The sequence below is a fragment of the Pristiophorus japonicus genome, chromosome 8 (genome assembly GCF_044704955.1).
Source record: "Pristiophorus japonicus isolate sPriJap1 chromosome 8, sPriJap1.hap1, whole genome shotgun sequence".
Classification (NCBI taxonomy): Eukaryota; Metazoa; Chordata; class Chondrichthyes; family Pristiophoridae; genus Pristiophorus; species Pristiophorus japonicus.
Window position 1 is genome coordinate 167,763,058 of NC_091984.1, and position 20,000 is coordinate 167,783,057.

Below are 20,000 nucleotides of genomic sequence, written 5' to 3' on the forward strand. Positions count from 1 at the left end.
GCGCCTCACCTCGTGGTTGGGCGCCATCTTTCTTCCATCCACGATGTCGGCTGTTGTGATCCTCTTCTCCCCGGGTTCTGCCACCGAAGCTGGGAAGTCGCCCTTGGATCCAATTTTCTTCCTCCGGAGTCCTGCCACTGGAGCCTGGAAGGTGCGTTCGGGTCGTCTCAGCTGGATCATCTCCACGCAGTCGTGCTGAGCGGTCTGTGCCTCGGGTGCTGTGCTGGTCTGCTCTCTGGTGCCGGATCCAACCTCAGGTGGGGGCTTGCTTTGCCTCTGAGAACAGAGGACGTCGATCGCTGGAGGGATGAAATCTTCTCAGCTCTAATGGTTCTTCTCCATCCACCTTCTTCCGAGTAGCGTTGGTCCATCACCTGCAACAATCCACAGTGGTAACTTGTGCACCGCGCCATCATGGAGTACCTTTACATCAGCACTACCAATGACTGGGATCAGTTCATTGGTGTAGGTGCGCAGCTTTGCCTGAACCGGGACCAACTTGGGTCGTTCAGCCTGATTGTCCCATAGCATCTCAGAGGCTTCTTGATTCATTCCTGACTGGCTCGTCCCCGTGTCCACTTCCATGAAGACTGGAACGCCATTTATCTCGACTTCCATCCTCAACGGGGAATATTCTGTGGTGCAGGTAAACATGCTATATACCTCATCGTGGGGCTGGGCTGCCTCTCTGACTGTCACTTTATTATCCGCGCTGGATTCATGGCCATCTGCAGACTCTTCGGCAACGGAGTGAGTCATATTTGTTTTACGCATTCGCTGGAGATGGCCCTTTGTGCTGCACCCTTTGCATACATAGTCTTTAAAACGGCACTGGTGAGCCCTGTGATTCCCTCCACATCTCGGTGGACTCAGAGTTAAGGGACTCGGGGACCTGTTCTCTCTCCCCTGAGAAGATTCACGTTCTACAGTCCAGCCTCTAAAAGGCGCCATTCTGTGTACAATACTTGCCGGGTTTGAGTCCTGAGGTTGAGACACCCGCCTAGAGCCGCAGGTTGAAATCATGAATGCCTGGCTCACGGAGATGGCCTTCTGCAGTGTGACTGTGGTATCCGCAGATAGTAGCCTGTGAAGAAGGCCCTCGTGGCCGATTCCGATGACAAAGATATCTCGCAGCACTTCGGTCAGGTGGTCGCCGAAATCACATGGTGCCGCCAGCCTCCTGAGGTCTGCAGCATATTTCGTGATTTCCCGTTCTTCGGGCCGTCAGTGTGTGTAAAACCAGTGTCTGGCTGTGAGGATGCTCTTTGGGCTTGAGTTGTTCTTGGATCAGCGTTACAAGCTCCTCGTACGTCTTGGTCGTTGGCTTCGTTGGTGTCAGCAAGTCCCTGACGAGGTCATAGACAGTGGGTCCACAACTGGTGAGCGGGATAGCTGCGCTTATTAGCCAGTGTGGCCGGATTATCGCCTGCCAGGTTGTTTGCTGTGAAGAAATGGTCGAGCCTCTCCACAAAGGCGTCCCAATCATCACCATCGGCGAACTGCTGCAGCGTACCAAAGTTAGCCATTTTCGCGTGAAAGTCCGTAATCTCGTCGTCAATTGTTATGTCTTTAGATGCTCTGATAATTACTTCATAAGACAACGTGTTGTACTTGAACTGTAGTGACCTTAGTCCTTTATCCAGAGTGATGATCACACATGGTTGCCTGCCTTTTATACTAGGCCTGGCACACCTGTACAGGTAATCTACAAGTCTCCCACTGCAGTGCCCTCTGGTGGCACACCTTGTAATAGTACAAGCAGTAACCATGTAGGATACATGACAGTTGGGATGGTCTTGGATCTGGCCTGGAGTTGACGCAGGTTGAACATGTTCCCACTGGTTCTGTAGTTTAGTTCCACTCCAGCGGGGAGCTTGTTGTGTGTGAGGTGGAACATTGCAGCGAGGAAGATCGAGAAGAGGGTTGGTGCGATGACGCAGCCCTGCTTGACCCTGGTCCGGACATGGATTGGGTCTGTGGTGGATCCGTTGGTCAGGATCATGGCCTGCATGTCATCGTGGAGCAGGTGGAGGATGGTGACAAATTTTGGGGGGCAGCTGAAACGGAGGAGGGCGCTCCATAGTCCCTCGCGGTTGACAGTGTCACAGGCCTTTGTGAGGTCAAAGAAGGTCATGTACAAGAGTTGGTGATGTTCCCTGCATTTTTCTTGCAGCTATCGTGCCGTAAAGATCATGTCCGTTGTACCCCGTAGTGGACGAAATCCGTACTCACTCCGGGAGGAGCTCCTCAGCCACAGGGAGAAGATGGTTGAGGAGGATTCTAGCGACGACTTTCCCAGTGGCTGATAACAGGGAGATTCCCCTGTAGTTGCCGCAGTCGGACTTGTCCCCTTTTTTAAAGATGGTCTAGGATAGGTTTACAGTATATGTATGTGAACACACGAAGCATAGTAAACAAGATTGATGAGCTGCAGGTGCAAATAGCCACATGAAAATATGATGTTATGGCAATAATAATAAATAATAATAGCTTTTATTTATATAGCGCCTTCAACGTAGTAAAACATCCCAAGGCGCTTAAATAATGGAGACCTTGCTCTAAAAAGGGCAGGATTAAATATTCCTGGTTGTAAGGTGTTCAGGAAAGATAGGATAGGAAAGATAGCAGGTGGTGTGGCAGTTTTGGTTAAGGAGAATGTAACAGTACTAGAGAGAGAGGATGTCCTGGAGGGGTCAAGGACAGAATCTATTTGGTTAGAGTTAAGAAATACTTCATCATAGGCAGTCCTTCAAAATCGAGGGAGACTTGCTTCCACTCGAAAAATGAGTTTATAGGTGACTGAACAGTCCAATACGTGAATTACAGTCACTGTCACAGGTGGGCCAGACAGTGGTTGAAGGAAAGGGTGGATGGGGAGACTGGTTTGCCGCACGCTACTTGCGCTGCCTGCGCTTGGTTTCTGCACGCTCTCGGCGACGAGACTCGAGGTGCTCAGCGCCCTCCCAGATGCTCTTCCTCCACTTAGTGTAGTCTTGGGCCAGAGACTCCCAGGTGTTGCACTTTATCAAGGAGGCTTTGAGGGTGTCTTTGAAACGTTTCCTCTGCCCACCAGGGACTCGCTTGCCGTGTGGGAGTTCGAGTAGAGCGCTTGCTTTGGGAGTCTCATGTCGGGCATGTGAACAATGTGGCCTGCCCAGCGGAGCTGGTCGAATTAAGAAATAATAGAGGTACCAGTACACTACTAGGTGTATTCTATAGGCCACCAACAAGTGGGAAAAATATGGAGGAGCAAATTTGCAGAGAAATTACAGAGAGATGCAAGAATTATAGATTAGTGATAATGGGTGACTTCAACTATCTTATTCAATTGATCTTATTGAAACGTACAAGATGCTGAGGGGGCTTGACAGGGTAGATACAGAGAGGATGTTTCCCCTCGTGGGGGAATCTAGAACTAGGCAGCATAGTTTCAGAATAAGGGGCTGCCCATTTAAAATGGAAATGAGGAGAAATTTCTTCTCAGAAGGTCGTGAATCTTTGGAATTCTCTATCCCAGAGAGCTGTAGAGGTTGAGTCATTGAATATATTTAAGGTGGAGATAGAAAGATTTTTGAATGATAAGGGAGTCAAAGGTTATGGGCGGGGAAGTGGAGTTGAGGCCAGGATCAGATCAGCCATGATCTTATTGAATGGCGGAGAAGGCTTGAGGGGCCAATGGCTTACTCCTGCTCCTATTTCTTATGTTCTTATGTTCTAATATAGACTGGGATAGTGTTAGTGTAAAGGGCAGAGAGGGAGAAGAATTTCTGAAGTGTGTTTAGGAGAACTTTCTTGATCAATATGTTTCCGGCCCAACGAAGAAGGAGGCATTGCTGGATCTGGTTCTAGGGAATGAGGTCGACCAAGTGGAACAAATGTTAGTGGGTGAACATTTAGGGAACAGTGATCATAGTATCAGAAGGTTTAGGTTAGCTATGAAAAAGGACAGGGAGCAATCCAGAGTAAAAAAACTTAATTGGAGGAAGGCAAATTTCAGTGGGGTGAGAACGGATCTGGTCCAGGTAAATTGGAATCAAAGATTGGCAGGCAAAACTGTAGTGGAACAATGGGCTGCCTTTAAAGAAGAAATAGTTTGGGTACATTTCCACTAGGGGGAAAGGTAGGGCAACTAAAGTCAGAGTTTGCTGAATGGCAAAGAGATAGAGAGTGAGATGAAGCAGAAAAACAGATGTCAGGTCGAGGATACATCTGAGAATTAGGCTAAATATAGCAAGTTCAGAAGAGAGTGAAAAAGAGAATGAGAGTGGCAAAGAGAGGGTATGAGAATAGAATGGCAGCTAACAAAAAAGGTAATCCAACAGTCTTCTATTGGCATATAAATAGTAAACGGGTAGTGTGAGGAGGGTGGGGCCGATTGGGGACCAAAAAAGAGACCGATGCATGGAGACGGAGGGTATGGCTGAGGTATTAAATGAGTACTTTACAGCTGACTTCACCAAGGGAGAAAATGCTGCCATAGACATAGAAAAGGAGGAGGTAGAAGAGATACTAGATGGGATAAGAATTGATAAAGATGAGATACTAGAAAGGCTGGCTGTACTTTAAGTAGATACGTCACCAGGACCAGACGGGATGCATCCTAGGACGCTGAAGGAAGTGAAAGAAGAAATCACAGAGGTATTGGCCATAATCTTCCAATCCTCCTTAGATAAGGAGATGGTGCCAGAGGACTAGAGAATTGCAAATGTTACACCCTTGATCAAAAAAAGGTGTAAAGGTAAACCCAGCAACTATAGGCCGGTCAGTTTAACATCGGTATTGGGGAAGCTTTTAGAAACAATAATCAAGGATAAAATTAACAGTCACTTGGACAAGTGTGGATTAATTAAGGAAAGCCAACATGGATATGTTAAAGGCAAAACGTGTTTAACCAACTTAATCGAGTTTTTTGATGAGGGTTGATGAGGGCAATGCGATTGACATGGTGTACATGGATTTCCAAAAGGCGTTCGTCAAAGTACCACATAATAGGCTTGCCAGCAAAGTTGAAGCCCATAGAACAAAGGGGACTTTTGTTCCATGGATACGAAATTGGCTAAGTGACAGGAACCAGAGAGTAGTGGTGAAGGGTTGTTTTTTGGACTGGAGAAAGGTACACAGTGGTGTTCCCCAGGGGTTGGTTTTCTTGATATATATTAATGATGGATGTGGGTGTACAGGGCACAATTTCAATATTTGCAGATGACACAAAACTTGGAAATATAGTGAACAGTGAAGAGGATAGTGATAGACTTCAAGAGGATAGAGACAGGCTGGTGGAGTGGGCGGACATGTGGCAGATGCAATTTAACGCAGAAAAATGTGAAGTGATACATTTTGGTAGAAAGAATAAGTCGAGGAAATATAAACTAAAGGGTATAATCCTGAAGAGGGTGCAAAACCAGAGACCTCGGGGGGTATATGTGCACAAATTGTTGAAGATGGTAGGGCAGGTTGAGAAAGTGGTTAAAAAAGCTTACAGGATCCTGGGCTTCATGAATAGAGTACAAAAGCGTAGAAATTATAATGAACCTGTATATAACACTGGTTCGGCCTCAACTGGAGCATTGTGTCCAATTCTGGGCACCACACTTTAGGATGGATATTAATGGCCTCTGAGAGGTGCAGAAAAGATTTACAAGAATGGTTCCAGGGATGAGGGACTTCAGTTACATGGATAGACTGGAGAAGCTGGGATTATTCTTCATAGAGCAGAGAAGGTTGAGAGGAGCTTTGATAGAGGTGTTCAAAATCATGATGGATCTAGACGGAGTAGATAGAGAGAAACTGTTCCCATTGGCAGAAGGGTCGAGAACCAGAGGACATAGATTTAGGGTGATTGGCAGATAAACTAAAGGCAACATGAGGGAAAAACCTTTTTACACAGTGAGTGGTTAGGATCTGGAATGCACTGCCTGAAAGGGTGGTGGAGACAGAGTCAATCGTGGCTTTCAAAAGAGAATTGGATAAGTACCTGAAGGAAAAGAAAATTGCAGGGCCTCGGGGAGTAGGATTAGCTAAAGTGCTCTTGCAAAGAGCTGGCACGGGCCTAACAGGCCGAATGGCCCCTTTCTGTGCTGCAACTATTCTATGATTCTTTGTGGGCATTGCAGGCAGGGCCAGCATTTATTGCCCATCCCTAATTGCCCTTGAGAAAGTGGTGGTGAGTCGCTGCAGTCCGTGCGATGAAGGTGCTCCCACAGTGCTGTTAGGGAGAGAGTTCCAGGATTTTGACCCAGCAACGATGAAGGAACGGTGATATATTTCCAAGTCAGGATGGTGTGTCACTTGGAGGGGAACGTGGAGGTGGTGGTGTTCCCATGCGCCTGCTGCCCTTGTCCTTCTAGGTGGTAGAGGTTGCGGGTTTGGGAGGTGCTGTCGAAGAAGCCTTGGCGAGTTGCTGCAGTGCATTTTGTAGTTGGTACACACTGCAGACACAGTGCGTCGGTGGTGGAGGGAGTGAATGTTTAAAGTAGTGGATGGGGTGCCAATCAAGTGGGCTGCTTTGTCCTGGATGGTGTTGAGCTTCTTGGGTGTTGTTGGGAGCTGCATTCATCCAGGCAAGTGGGGAGTATTCCATCACACTCCTGACTTGTGCCTTTTAGATGGTGGAAAGGCTTTGGGGAGTCAGAAGGTGAGACACTCGCTGCAGAATACCCAGCCTCTGACCTGCTCGTATTGCCATGGTATTTATGTGGCTGGTTCAGTTAGTTTCTGGTCAATGGTGTTCCCTCCCCTCCCCCCCGCCAGGATGTTGATGTTGGGGTATTCGGTGATGGTAATGTCATTGAATGTCAAGGGTCAGTGGTTAGACTCTTGCTTGTTGGAGATAGCCATTGCCTGGCACTTTTGTGGCGCGAATGTTACTTGCCACTTATCTGCCCAAGCCTGAATGTCGTCCAGGTCTTGCTACATGCGGGTACAGACTGCTTCATTATCTGAGGAATTGCGACTGGCACTAAACACTGTGCAATCATCAGCGAACATCCCTACTTCTGACCTTATGATGGAGGGAAGGTCATTGATGAAGCAGCTGAAGATAGTTGGGCCTAGGACACTGCCCTGAGGAACTCCTGCAGTTGTTGATTTCTGGATTCTTTTACCTCAATCTGGTTCAGCAAAATTACTGAAACGAATACCGTTTGTGCTTTAAACAAAGCAAGCTTTTATTTAAAAAGCAAATCCCGATCGGGGACTTTATCAGACAGAAGGAATGCAAGTCTGTTCGAACGCACCCACTTCCTACGGACAAAGTGACGTTACATTGTAAAGGGACGATGGTTATACATTTTCGGCAAAAGATAACAAGATCGGGCTAGAGTGACATCCTAGTTCAGCCTATCTCTTTTGATCCCTCTTTCCCTTTGCCCACTCATAAGCCGACCTAAGTATGATTTTAAACAAAGACCTTCTGTTAATGTTTCAGGTTAATAACATGATTTAATAAGACCTTGAGGTTTTTCTGCAAGCTGTGGGTTTTGTTTCAATACGTGTTAGTGTTGTAACATTTCGCAGTCTCGAGTCTGAGATGTCATGGCTATTCCTCCATGAATTCTTTGTTAGCTTATACTGTCCCTATACAATTGCCACATTCTCAACTTCAATGTCTCTATACATTTTTAAACATTCACATTCCCCCTTTTATCATTCCATGATAACACTTAGGATCATTCTAGGAGTATCGCATTCATCTGTTCACACTCTATTTCCTGAATCATATTGTTGTTAGTGTCAAGTAGTTCTTCAGTTCGTTGGATCATAACTCGGGAGCCCTTGACCACAAGAGGGTTTGCTAACCTTGCCATCATTACTTTACAACAAAGGTTAAGGCAACCAACAATTAGATAGGATCTCCAAGATCCATCTGATAGCCAATCAAACCAGCTAGATCCTTCTGCTGGTGTGGATAACTTCTTCACCTTCCTTCTTATGTGATCAGCGAGATTGGTTATGTTTTCTGAACTATCAGGAATGTAAATGCAACATTCAGATCCTATCAGGGCACATGTTCCCCCTTTCTCAGCTAACAGGTAATTGAGGGCCATTCGGTTTTGTAATGCTACGGTCCTTATTGCTACCATTTCAGCTGTGATGCCCTCCAGAGCTTCAGCAGTATTGTATTGGCACCCCTCCTCTCGTGATAGTTTGGCTCTGAATCCATCTGACAGTCTCAGTTAGGGTTAGTGGAACGGGGCGCAAAGGAATTCCCCCTTTGGAATGTATAGGGAATGTATAGGGAATGTGAACACACCCAACATCTAGAAAAGTTCCCATTTTGCGCATAAACATAAGACATGTACAAAAAGGTGTTTACATGGAGCTCTCATCTCTGTCTCCCCTCCCATGCGCCGAAACTGTCATATATCAACACTATTATACAGACTGTGGCATACAGACAGTTTCATCTTATGGCTCAGGATTCAGATAAATAGTCCAATTATTTTGCTGATTAAAAGAGTTCAGTTTTCCCGTCTCTCTTCTTAGGTCACCGTCGGTGTAGCTGGCTGTCTATCACTACGGGTAAAAGTTCAAACTGGTCCACGTTCCAATTAGGATGCCAACGGCCTTGTTCAGCTATGGAGAAGAAGAAGTCTGGAACAGAAACAGGAGTTAGAATAACCAGTAAAATAGGTTCGTTAGAGGGTGGTGAGCTTGCAGTGGTGCAGGTGAACCCAGGCACTTTTCCCCTCAACCTTGGCTGCAGTGGGGGTAGTGAGTAACACCTGAAAAGGCCCCTCCCATTGTGGCTCTAATCCCTTCCGAATCCATACTTCCCTGGTGCCACGAGGGACAATTCAGGTAAAACTGGGAGGTCGAGGTGAGCATCTTGAACCTGGTTGTGAGCTAGTCGCAGAGCCTGAGTCAGAGAAAGAACATAGGTGGTCATCAGTCGAGCTGAGATCTAGGAACAATTTCCCTCATTAACACCTTAACAACAGTTTGAGCCTTATTGTCCAGGTTAGGGTAGGCTTCAATTCATCTGCTAAACACATCTACTATTACTAACACATATTTGTAAGACTGAACTTTTTGCAACTCAATGTAGTCCAACTGAAATGTCTCAAAGGCACCTTCAGGTAGGGGCGTTTTACCCCAATCACAGGGGACTCCCTTCCCTGGATTATGTTGCTGGCAAACCAGGCAACGACTACTGATGTTCTGGGCGAGCGCCTGGAGTCTAGGGTGCCACCAAGTTGCCAAAAGTGTATCACTCGTGGTTCTTGCTCCACAATGAGTAGCAAAATGCATACAATCAATAACCCATAGAGCCAACTCGTCAGACATGCAAGTCTGTTCCGCGGGAGTGGTCCAGAGTTTAGAAACATTGTCATAAGTACATGCATAATATTTCCACAACAGTTTATCTTTTTCAGGAGCGTCCTCCTGTGCTTTTATAACATCTTGGATGGTTGGCATTGGTTTTTCCGAGGCTAACTTATCCTTCGCAGGATTTTTTTAGTCTGACTCATCATTTTGGGCACTACCATCTGTTGGTCACGAGAGGCCTGTTTAGCCTCTTTGTCAGCACAGTGGTTCCCCATATCAACCGGGGATTTTCCGGTGGTGTGGACGGTACATTTAACAATGGCAATGTGCTTGGGGAAATCAGATACTAGTTGCTTATGGGATATCTCATTCCCCTGTGAGGTTAGGAATCCCCTATTTTTCCATAATTGTCCGAAATCATGGGCCACCCCAAAGGCATACCTAGAGTCGGTATAGATATTGACTTTGAGATCTTTCGCCAAGATACAGGCTCGGGTGAGGGCGAATAGTTCAGCTTGTTGGGCAGAATAGGCGGTTTCAAAAGCGGCAGATTCCAAGACCTGATTCTCCTGGTTTACTATGGCGTATCCTGAGATTCGTGTACCTTCAGGATTAATTCCGTCAACATACATAATGCAGTCTGGATCTTCAATTGGTACATCAACAAAATCTTCCCTGACTGATGTGGCCTCTTAAATTAAAGATAAACAATCATGACTGGGTTCTTCCTCAGTAAGAAAACAGGCCGGATTAATTGCAGTACAGTGCTGAAAGGTCAGTTTAGGATTGCCTGTGATTTCAGTGGGTTCTGTCGGATAGAGGGCCAGTCCACATTGCCCTGCACTGGGATCTCAATCGGATCAATGGGAGTATAACCCACTTGGGAGTGGTCCTCTGCCCACACGAGGATCCACATAGTCAGGTATTTGCACATCCCGGCTGGTAGGGTCAGCCTCGTTTATAGCCTGGCGCACCATAACTTCCAAATCTTTAGCGTGGTGGGGCTCTTTTTTCAACCACACTGCCCCTCGCTGCAGCAGGAACGCCATCTTGCCTCTGTCCTCGAGGTTGACTGCCTTGATCCTTCTCTCCCGCGATTCTGCCACAACCGCTGGAAGGGTACCTATGAAATTGATCTTCTTCCCCAGGAGTCCTGCCACTGGAGCTGGGAAGGTATTTTTAGACCGTTCCAGTCGGATCATTGCCACGCAGTCGTGATGGATGGTCTGTGCCTCAGGTGCTGCACTGGTCTGTTCTCTGGTGCCTGGCCCAAGCAAAGGTGAGGTTTTGCTCTGCCTCTGAGCATGGGGGACATCGATTGCTGGAGTGAAGAGGTCTTCCCATTTCCACTGGGATCGTATGCTAGGGTCACGTGATAGGGTGCCTGCGGCAGGTCCAGAGACCACCACTGAGGGGTTCTAGAGGTATAATACTGCCGCTTAAGGGTTCCCTGTTTTACAATAATCCCATCATCTCTACACTCCAAATGCAACTGGAATTTGCAGAGGAGGTCTCTAGCCATCAAGTTACAGTCCAGATTGGTTGTGATAACAAATCGATGTTCCACCGATTCTTCCTGGTAACCCATTTTAACCGGTTCTGACACCGGGAATGTAGATCATTTCTAGGTCGGAGGATGTTTCGGAGCTGTCTGACTGCTTGACAGTTCTGCGTCTCGATCGGCGGGGGTGTTTGCTATGTCTTTCACAACTTGGACTGGTAGATTGACTGGAAGATTTACGGGACTGTCTGTGATATAGTTCTGCCCTTTCGAGTGTGAGATCTGGTCCTTTCGGCTATATTGCTTGTGAACTGGGGATCCGAATCGCTATCAGAGGATGAGGAGTCAGTTTGGGTTTGTTGCTTTGGTGGTATGGGGTTATTTTTAACTCCTCTTGCCGGAGTGTAAGGTGGAGGGTGTTGGGAAGAGGACTGGAGCAAGGGGCCAGGGGGTGCGGGAGGCGCCGTTGGGCGCTGAGTCAGTGACCACTCATCAATTTTATCATCAGCCTCGGTTAACACAAAGCCAGCCATTTGACTACGTAGTCGGTCAATACCTTTCTCAGAGGATCTCTTAGTAAGTTTCTCGTGCGCACATTCTTTTTTTTAAAGACGTCTACAGTTTTAACATGTGTTCCCTCTGTCAATGAGAATCCCAATTTAATAGCATTTATTTGCCAACTTGACAGAAGTGATGCATCTTTTAATTTTTGACAATCCCTGTGCTTTTTTTGCTACCTCTACGCTTCTAGTGCCACCTAGAGGCCACTGGTCATCTCCTAATAATTTGTTCAGTTCTCCTGATAATTTTCTAAAGTCTTCAGCTCTTTCAGGGAATTCCTCACATAACTTTTGTAGTGGACTATCCGCATCCGTTGTTTTATCCAACTGATTACCCATTTTCACGCTGCCCCTCGTATTTAAACTGACTCTAATTACCGTGTCGTTACGCGTTCGCGTCGTCGTGCAATTTGAACAAACTTAAAATAAACACAGACTTTACTGAAACTAACACTGACTTCCGCGTCGCCCCGCGGTTCGCGTCGCCGCGCGATTTGAACAAACTCAAAATGAACAGACTTTACTAAAACTAACACTGACTTCCGCGTCGCCCCGCGGTTCATGTCGCCGCGCGATTTGAAACACTTAAAATAAACAGACTTTACTAAAACTAACACTGACTTCCACGTCGCACCGCGGTTCGTGTCGCCGCGCAATTTGAAACACTTAAAATAAGCACGTCGTCGCGCGATTTAACAAACTTAAAATAAACACAGACTTACTGAAACCAGCACTGACTTCGGCAATCACCCCGCGGTTCGCGTTGCTGCGCGTTCGCGTCGGCCCACGTTCACTCTGCCGCGCACTCGCGCCGCCGCACGTCCCACGCCGCCACGCGTTTCACGCTGCTGCGCGTCTGCGCCGGCCCACGTTCACTCTGCCGCGCGCTCGCGCCGCCGCACGTCCCACGCCGCCACGCGTTCACGCCGCCGCGCGCTTATCTAGCCCTACCTTTCGAGTTGCTGCGTGATTTAAATCCAGTCAGTGCCTAGACGGGCCAAGTGATATACGAGGTCGACGTCACACCTGACTTGAACACCTATCCTCTATTTAATTCCCCATAAGCCTTACTTAATTCCCTGTGAGCCTAATTTTCTAAATTTGATTTCTTATGAGCCTTATTTAATTTCTTTTAGTCTCCAAATTTCCCTATCCTTTCGCGTCACTGCGCAGTTTAAATCCAATCAGTCAATGAAAGCCCTAATTTAGTGGAGTTTTTCTGCCAACTGGACAGGAGTGATTTTTTTTTAGACTGCAGTGGAATTTTTCTCATAATTTAAAATCTCAGAACATTTTTTTTTCAGCACCCAATTAGTACGTTACTTTTTTTTTTGTCTTTTCCATAACTAGAGAGAAGTCTGGCACGTAAGCTGTGGACTGCTTTTCGTTATCTCAATTGTTCCAGCCTCAATGTCGTGTTATTTAATATATATTTTTTTGAATCCATCTCAGTTGTTTTGCTGTGCCTTCTCTGAATGTTTTCTTTCGACAAATAAGTGAGCATGTTAAATCCTTTTTTTTAACCACCGGGACCATGTAATTTTTTCTTTTTTTTTACTCAACAAATCTATCCTTTCGCGTCTCCTGGCTCCGTAACTTATCCGAATATACGTAATTCAATAAGGTTCACACTCTTAAACTTCCCACATACAGGACAACACTATGAAGGGTTAAAAAAAACTTTCATTCTGTTTGAAAAAGTAGGTGGAGATAAAACAAACCACAACTCCCCGGCTTTTTTTTTACAGTAAAAATCACAGAAGCATTTCTCATTTCAACAGACGTTCACAAGAGTCTCTTTTCTTTCCTATTAATTTTTGGATCCATGATTGATCATCTATCCCTATCTAGCTCTAACTATAACCTATCTTTCCAAGTCGCCGCTTGGTTTGCGTCACCGCGCAATTTCCCTATCTCTATCCCTATTCTAAGTTTGAAAGGTATTCACCAGATTGTCCTGGATCTCGTTCAGACACTACCTGAGAACCAGCGAATGGCTAAACTTTCCTCAGACTTTTGAAACCGGGGGAAACTGGAGCAGTATTGAAATCATACTCACTCCAGTGGCCACTTTCCCCTCGTCTCGTCCAAGGCTAGTCTGGCTCTTAATTCGCAAGTTTTCGGCAGTCGTCCGTTGAGATCCCACTTCTGACACCAAATGTTGATTTCTGGATTCTTTTACCTCAATCTGGTTCAGCAAAATTACTGAAACGAATACCGTTTGTGCTTTAAACAAAGCAAGCTTTTATTTAAAAAGCAAATCCCGATCGGGGACTTTATCAGACAGAAGGAATGCAAGTCTGTTCGAACGCACCCACTTCCTACGGACAAAATGACGTTACATTGTAAAGGGACGACGGTTATACATTTTCGACAAAAGATAACAAGATAGGGCTAGAGTGACATCCTAGTCCAGCCCATCTCTTTTGATCCCTCTTTCCCTTTGTCCACTCATAAGCCGACCCAAGCATGGTCCGATTTTAAACAAAGACCTTCTGTCAATGTTTCAGGTTAATAACATGATTTAATAAGACCTTGAGGTTTTTCTGCAAGCTGTGGGTTTTGTTTCAATATGTGTTAGTGTTGTAACATTTCGCAGTCTCGAGTCTGAGATGTCATGAATTGTTTGTTAGCTTATACTGTCCCTATACAATTCCCACGTTCTCAACTTCAATGTCTCTATACATTTTTAAACATTCACACAGTGATGTCCTGGGGCTGTGAGGATTGACCTCCAACCACCACAACCATCTTCCTTTGTGCTAGGTATGATTCCAGCCAGTGGAGAGATTTTGCCCTGATTTTTATTGACTTCAGTTTTACTGGCATTCCGGTGTCAAACTGGGAGCTGGGGTCAATCTGAGGTACTGGGATGGCACTGGAGTCAACCTGGGGTCACCCTCAGTCAAACCAGGTTACTGGGGGTCGGCTGGTTCCATTCTTATCTATCTACTCGTAGTCTGCAATGGCTTCTCTTCCCGTTTCCACACCATTACGTCTGGTGTCCCCCAAAGATCTATCTTTGGCCCCTCCTACATCTCATCTACTTGCTGCCTCTCTGCAATATCATCCGAAAACACGACGTCAGGTTCCCTATGTACTCTGACGACACCTAGCTCTACCTCTCCACTACCTTGCTTGACCCCTCTAAAATTGTCAGACTACTTGTCCGATGAGCAGAAATTTCCTCCAGCTAAATCTCCTAGCCACCCATTCCATCCCTCTCCATGGCAACTGTCTGAGGCTGAACCAGACTGTTCACGACCTCGCTGTCATATTTGACCCTGAGATGAGCTTCAGACCATATATCCGCGCCATCACTAAAACTGCCTATTTTCACCTCCGGAACATCAGCCGACTCCGCCCCGCCTCAGCTCATCTGCTGCTGATGCCTTTCTTACCTCTAGACTTGACTATTCCAACGCACTCCTGGCTGGCCTCCCAGATTCTACCCTATGTAAACTTGATGTGATCCAAAACTTGGCTGTCTGTGACCTAACTCGCACCAAGTCCCACTCTCCCATCACCCCTGAGCTCGCTGACTTACATTGGCTTCCGGTTAAGCAACGTCTCAATTTTAAAATTCCCATTTTGTGGCTGGGGCTATGCCTGGGGCTGTACTGTGGGCCCGGGGCTGGGCCTGCATTGTGGGCCCGGGGCTGGGCCTGTAGTGTGGGCCCGGGGCTGGGCCTGTAGTGTGGGCCCGGGGCTGGGCCTGTAGTGTGGGCCTGGGGCTGGGCCTGTAGTGTGGGCCCGGGGCTGTAATGTGGGCCCGGGCTGTAATGTGGGCCCAGAGCTGTACTGTGGGCCCGCGGCTGGGGCTGTAGTGTGGGCCTAGAGCTGTAGTGTGGGCCCGGGGCAGGGCCTGCAGAGTGGGCCCGGGGCTGGGCCTGTAGTGTGGGCCCAGAGCTGTAGTGTGGGGCTGGGGCTGTAGTGTGGGCCCGGGGCTGGGGCTGTAGTGTGGGCCCGGGGCTGGGGCTCTAGTGTGGGCCCAGGGCTGGGCCTGTAGAGTGGGCCCAGGGCTGTCGTGTGGGCCTGGGACTGTGCCTGCAGTGTGGGCCCGGGGCTGGGCCTGTAGTGTGGGCCCAGGGCTGTAGTGTGGGCCTGGGGCTGGGCCTGCAGTGTGGGCCCTGGGCTGGGCCTGTAGTGTGGGCGCGGGGCTGTAGTGTGGGCCTGGGGCTGGGGCTGTAGTGTGGGCCCGGGGCTGTAGTGTGGGCCTGGGGCTGGGGCTGTAGTGTGGGTCCGGGGCTGGGGCTGTAGTGTGGGCGCAGGGCTGGGGCTGTAGTGTGGGGCTGGGGCTGTAGTGTGGGCCCGGGGCTGGGGCTGTATTGTGGGCCCGGGGCTGGGGCTGTAGTGTGGACCCGGGGCTGGGGCTGTAGTGTGGGCCTGGGGCTGGGCTTGTAGTGTGGACCCGGGGCTGTAGTGTGGGCCCGGAGCTGGGGCTGTAGTGTGGGCCTGGGGCTGGGGCTGTATGTGGGCCCAGGGCTGTAGTGTGGGCCCGGGACTGGACCTGTAGTGTGGGCCCGGGGGCTGGGGCTGTTGTGTGGGCCCGGGGCTGGGGCTGTAGTGTGGGCCTGGTGCTGGGGCTGTAGTGTGGGCCCGGGACTGGACCTGTAGTGTGGGCCCGGGACTGGACCTGTAGTGTGGGCCCGGGGGCTGGGGCTGTCGTGTGAGCCCAGGGCTGAAGTGTGGGCCCGGGGCTGGGCCTGTAGTGTGGGCGCGGGGCTGGGGCTGTAGTGTGGGTCCGGGGCTGGGACTGTAGTGTGGGCCCGGGGCTGGGCCTGTAGTGTGGGCTTGGGGCTGGGGCTGTAGTGTGGATCCGGGGCTGTGGCTGTAGTGTGGGCCCGGTGCTGGGGCTGTAGTGTGGGCGCGGGGCTGGGGCTGGGGCTGTAGTGTGGGCCCGGGGCTGGGGCTGTAGTGTGGGCGCGGGGCTGGGGCTGTAATGTGGGCCCGGGGCTGGGGGTGTAGTGTGGGTCCGGGGCTGGGGCTGTAGTGTGGGTCCGGGGCTGGGGCTGTAGTGTGGGCGCGGGGCTGGGGCTGTAGTGTGGGGCTGGGGCTGTAGTGTGGGCCCGGGGCTGGGGCTGTATTGTGGGCCCGGGGCTGGGGCTGTAGTGTGGACCCGGGGCTGGGGCTGTAGTGTGGGCCTGGGGCTGGGCTTGTAGTGTGGACCCGGGGCTGTAGTGTGGGCCCGGAGCTGGGGCTGTAGTGTGGGCCTGGGGCTGGGGCTGTATGTGGGCCCAGGGCTGTAGTGTGGGCCCGGGACTGGACCTGTAGTGTGGGCCCAGGGGCTGTGGCTGTTGTGTGGGCCCGGGGCTGGGGCTGTAGTGTGGGCCTGGTGCTGGGGCTGTAGTGTGGGCCCGGGACTGGACCTGTAGTGTGGGCCCGGGACTGGACCTGTAGTGTGGGCCCGGGGGCTGGGGCTGTCGTGTGAGCCCAGGGCTGAAGTGTGGGCCCGGGGCTGGGCCTGTAGTGTGGGCTTGGGGCTGGGGCTATAGTGTGGATCCGGGGCTGTGGCTGTAGTGTGGGCCCGGTGCTGGGGCTGTAGTGTGGGCGCGGGGCTGGGGCTAGGGCTGTAGTGTGGGCCCGGGGCTGGGGCTGTAGTGTGGGCGCGGGGCTGGGGCTGTAATGTGGGCCCGGGGCTGGGGCTGGGGCTGTAGTGTGGGCCCGGGGCTGGGGCTGTAGTGTGGGCCCGGGGCTGGGGCTGTAGTGTGGGCGCGGGGCTGGGGCTGTAATGTGGGCCCGGGGCTGGGGCTGTAGTGTGGGCGCGGGGCTGGGGCTGTAGTGTGGGCGCGGGGCTGGGGCTGGGGCTGTAGTGTGGATCCGGGGCTGGGCCTTTGACCTAGATTTCTAAATAGACTGCATTTGACATGCCGCTAAACTAAACTAAACCAACGATGTTGTTGCAGGGTTTTCAGGCAGTGCTTCTGTTGCTGACAAATATTCCTCTCTGCTGCCGCCTGGGTTTCCAGATGCAAAGCTTCAAACTGAGGATGTGATGCGATGGGAGTACGTCACCCCGGGGAATAAGACCCCGGCTTTGGAATATAACATGGGGCGATCCAATCCTGACCGAGGGATGGTTAATCCGAGCAACAGGCCTCGCCACCTGCATGAACTTGCACCGTGCCACACAGCTGATCATGGGTCTCCAGGCAGGGATCAGAGCAATTATGAAAATGAAGCTTTCATCCTGGCAGGTACGTGCCGCCACCTCCTGATGCCATGGCTTCAAAGTAGTGCAGCATTTTCTGCACACAAATCCTAGCATTTGGAGTTACTTTCCTTGTTTTCAAATCCCATCCCTGGCCTTGCCCCTTCCTATCTCTGTAACCTCCTCCAGCCCTACACCCTCCCTATCTCTGTAACCTCCTCTAGCCCGTACACCCCTCCCTATCTCTGTAACCTCCTCCAGCCCCTACAATCTTCCGAGATCTCTACGCTCTTCCAATTCTGGCCTCTTGTGCATCCTCGATTTTATTGATGTTATTTTCCCTGATTTGAATCGCTCCACCATTGGAGTTCATGCCTTCTGCAGCCTGGGCCCCTGACCACTGGAATTGCTTCTCGAAACCTCTCTGCCTCTCTGTCTTCCTTTAAGACATTCTTTAAAAACTACCTCTTTCACCAAACTTTTGGTTAGAAACTAGAAACATAGAAACATGGAAAATAGGTGCACGAGTAGGCCATTCGGCCCTTCGAGCCTGTACCACCATTCAATAAGATTATGGCTAATCCTTCACCTCAGTAAAACTTTCCTGCTTTCTCTCCATACCCCTTGATCCCCTTAACCGTAAGGGCCATATCTAACACCCTCTTGAATATATCCAACGAACTGGCATCAACAATTCTCTGCGGCAGGGAATTCCACAGGTTAACAAATCTCTGAGTGAAGAAGTTTCTCCTCATCTCAGTCCTAAATGGCCTGCTCCTTATCCTAAGACTGTGTCCCCTGTTTCTGATCTTCCCCAACATCGGGAACATTCTTTCCGCATCTAACCTCTCCAGTCCCGTCAGAATCTTATATGTTTCTATGAGATCCCCTCTCATCCTTCTAAACTCCAGCGTATAAAGGCCCAGTTGATCCAGTCTCTCCTCATATGTCAGTCCTGCTATCCCGGGAATCAGTCTGGTGAACCTTCGCTGCACTCCCTCAATAGCAAGAACGTCCTTCCTCAGATTAGGAGACCAAAACTGCACACAATATTCCAGGTGAGGCCTCACTAAGGCCCTGTACAACTGCAGTAAGACCTCCCTGCTCCTATACTCAAATCCCCTAGCTATGAAGGCCAACATACCATTTGCCTTCTTCACCTGCTGTACACCTGCATGCCAACTTTCAATGACTGATAAACCATGACACCCAAGTATCGTTGCATCTCCCCTTTTCCTAAAGTGCCATCATTCAGATAATATTCTGCTTTCGTGTTTTTGCCCCCAAAGTGGATAACCTCACATTTATCGACATTATTCTGCATCTGCCATGCATTTGCCCACTCACCTAACAGACGATTCACCAATACCAGCACTTGCCCCGACACAATCAAACAGGGTAAGAAGGGCCCCAGATCGACTCATCTTGTAAATAGTTACACTGTTGACTTTGGGGAGGGGGGGGAGTGTTAAATATGTAAACTTGTATATACTCTGTACAGCCACTAGAGGGCTTATCCCCTGGAGTCCCAAGGGATCCCATAATCCCATGGGACACAAGTATTTAAGGAGGCCTCACAGGTTGGAGAAGCACTCTGGAGACCTGCAGTAAAAGACTAAGGTCACACTTTACTTTGAGCTCACAGTATTCAGTCTGACTCTTTCTTCATACATAACACACTCTCTCACCCCTCTGTCTCTCCCTCTCCCCCCTCTGTCTCTCTCTCCCCCTCTGTCTCTCTCCCCCTCTGTCTCTCTCCCCCTCTGTCTCTCTCCCTCTGTCTCTCTGTCTCTCTCTCCCTCTGTCTCTCTCTCTCTCTCTCCTCTGTCTCTCTCTCTCTTTCTCTCTCCCCTCTGTCTCTCCCTCTCTCCCCTCTGTCTCTCTCCCTCTTTCCTCTCTGTCTCTATCTCTCTCCCCCTCTGTCTCTTTCCCTCTCCTCTCTCTCCCCACTGTCTCTTTCTCTCTCCCCTCTATCTCTCTATTTCCCTTCTGTCTCTCTCTTTCCCTTCTCTCTCTCCGCTCTCTCTCTCCCCACTGTCTATCTCCCTGCTAAGATCACTCCCTCTCCCCTCTGTCTCTCTCTTTCTACTGTCTCTCTCTCTCTCCTCTAACTCACTCTCTCTCCCGCTGTCTCTCTTTCTCTCGGTCTGTCCCTCCCTCTCTAGCTCTCTGCTGTCTCTCGTTCTCTCTCCCCGCTGTCGCTCTCTGCCTGCTGTCTCTCTCCCCGATGGAAGAACATAAGAATTAGGAGCAGGAGTAGGCCATTCGGCCCTTCGAGCCTGCTCCACCATTCATTGAGATCATGGCTGATGATCTACCTCAACTCCACTTTCCTGTACTTTCCCCATATCCCTTGATTCTCTTAATTCCCTTAATATCCAAAAACCTATCGATCTCTGACTTGAATATAGTCAAAGACTGAGTCTCCACAGCCCTCTGGGGTAGAGAATTCCAGAGATTCACCACCCACTGAGTGAAGTAATTTCTCCTCATCTCAGTCATAAATGGCTGACTCCTTATC

At 49.5% G+C, this 20,000-nt stretch overlaps 1 protein-coding gene across 1 annotated transcript in view; it reads left to right on the top strand.

Moving 5' to 3' along the window:
• LOC139269217 (uncharacterized) overlaps window positions 1–20,000 on the top strand; it is a 294,951-nt gene that overhangs the window by 14,438 nt on the left and 260,513 nt on the right. The window contains exon 3 of the mRNA XM_070888309.1: window positions 17,235–17,525. Within this exon, the coding sequence (XP_070744410.1) occupies window positions 17,235–17,525 (291 nt within the window). The remainder of the gene's footprint in view (window positions 1–17,234; window positions 17,526–20,000) is intronic.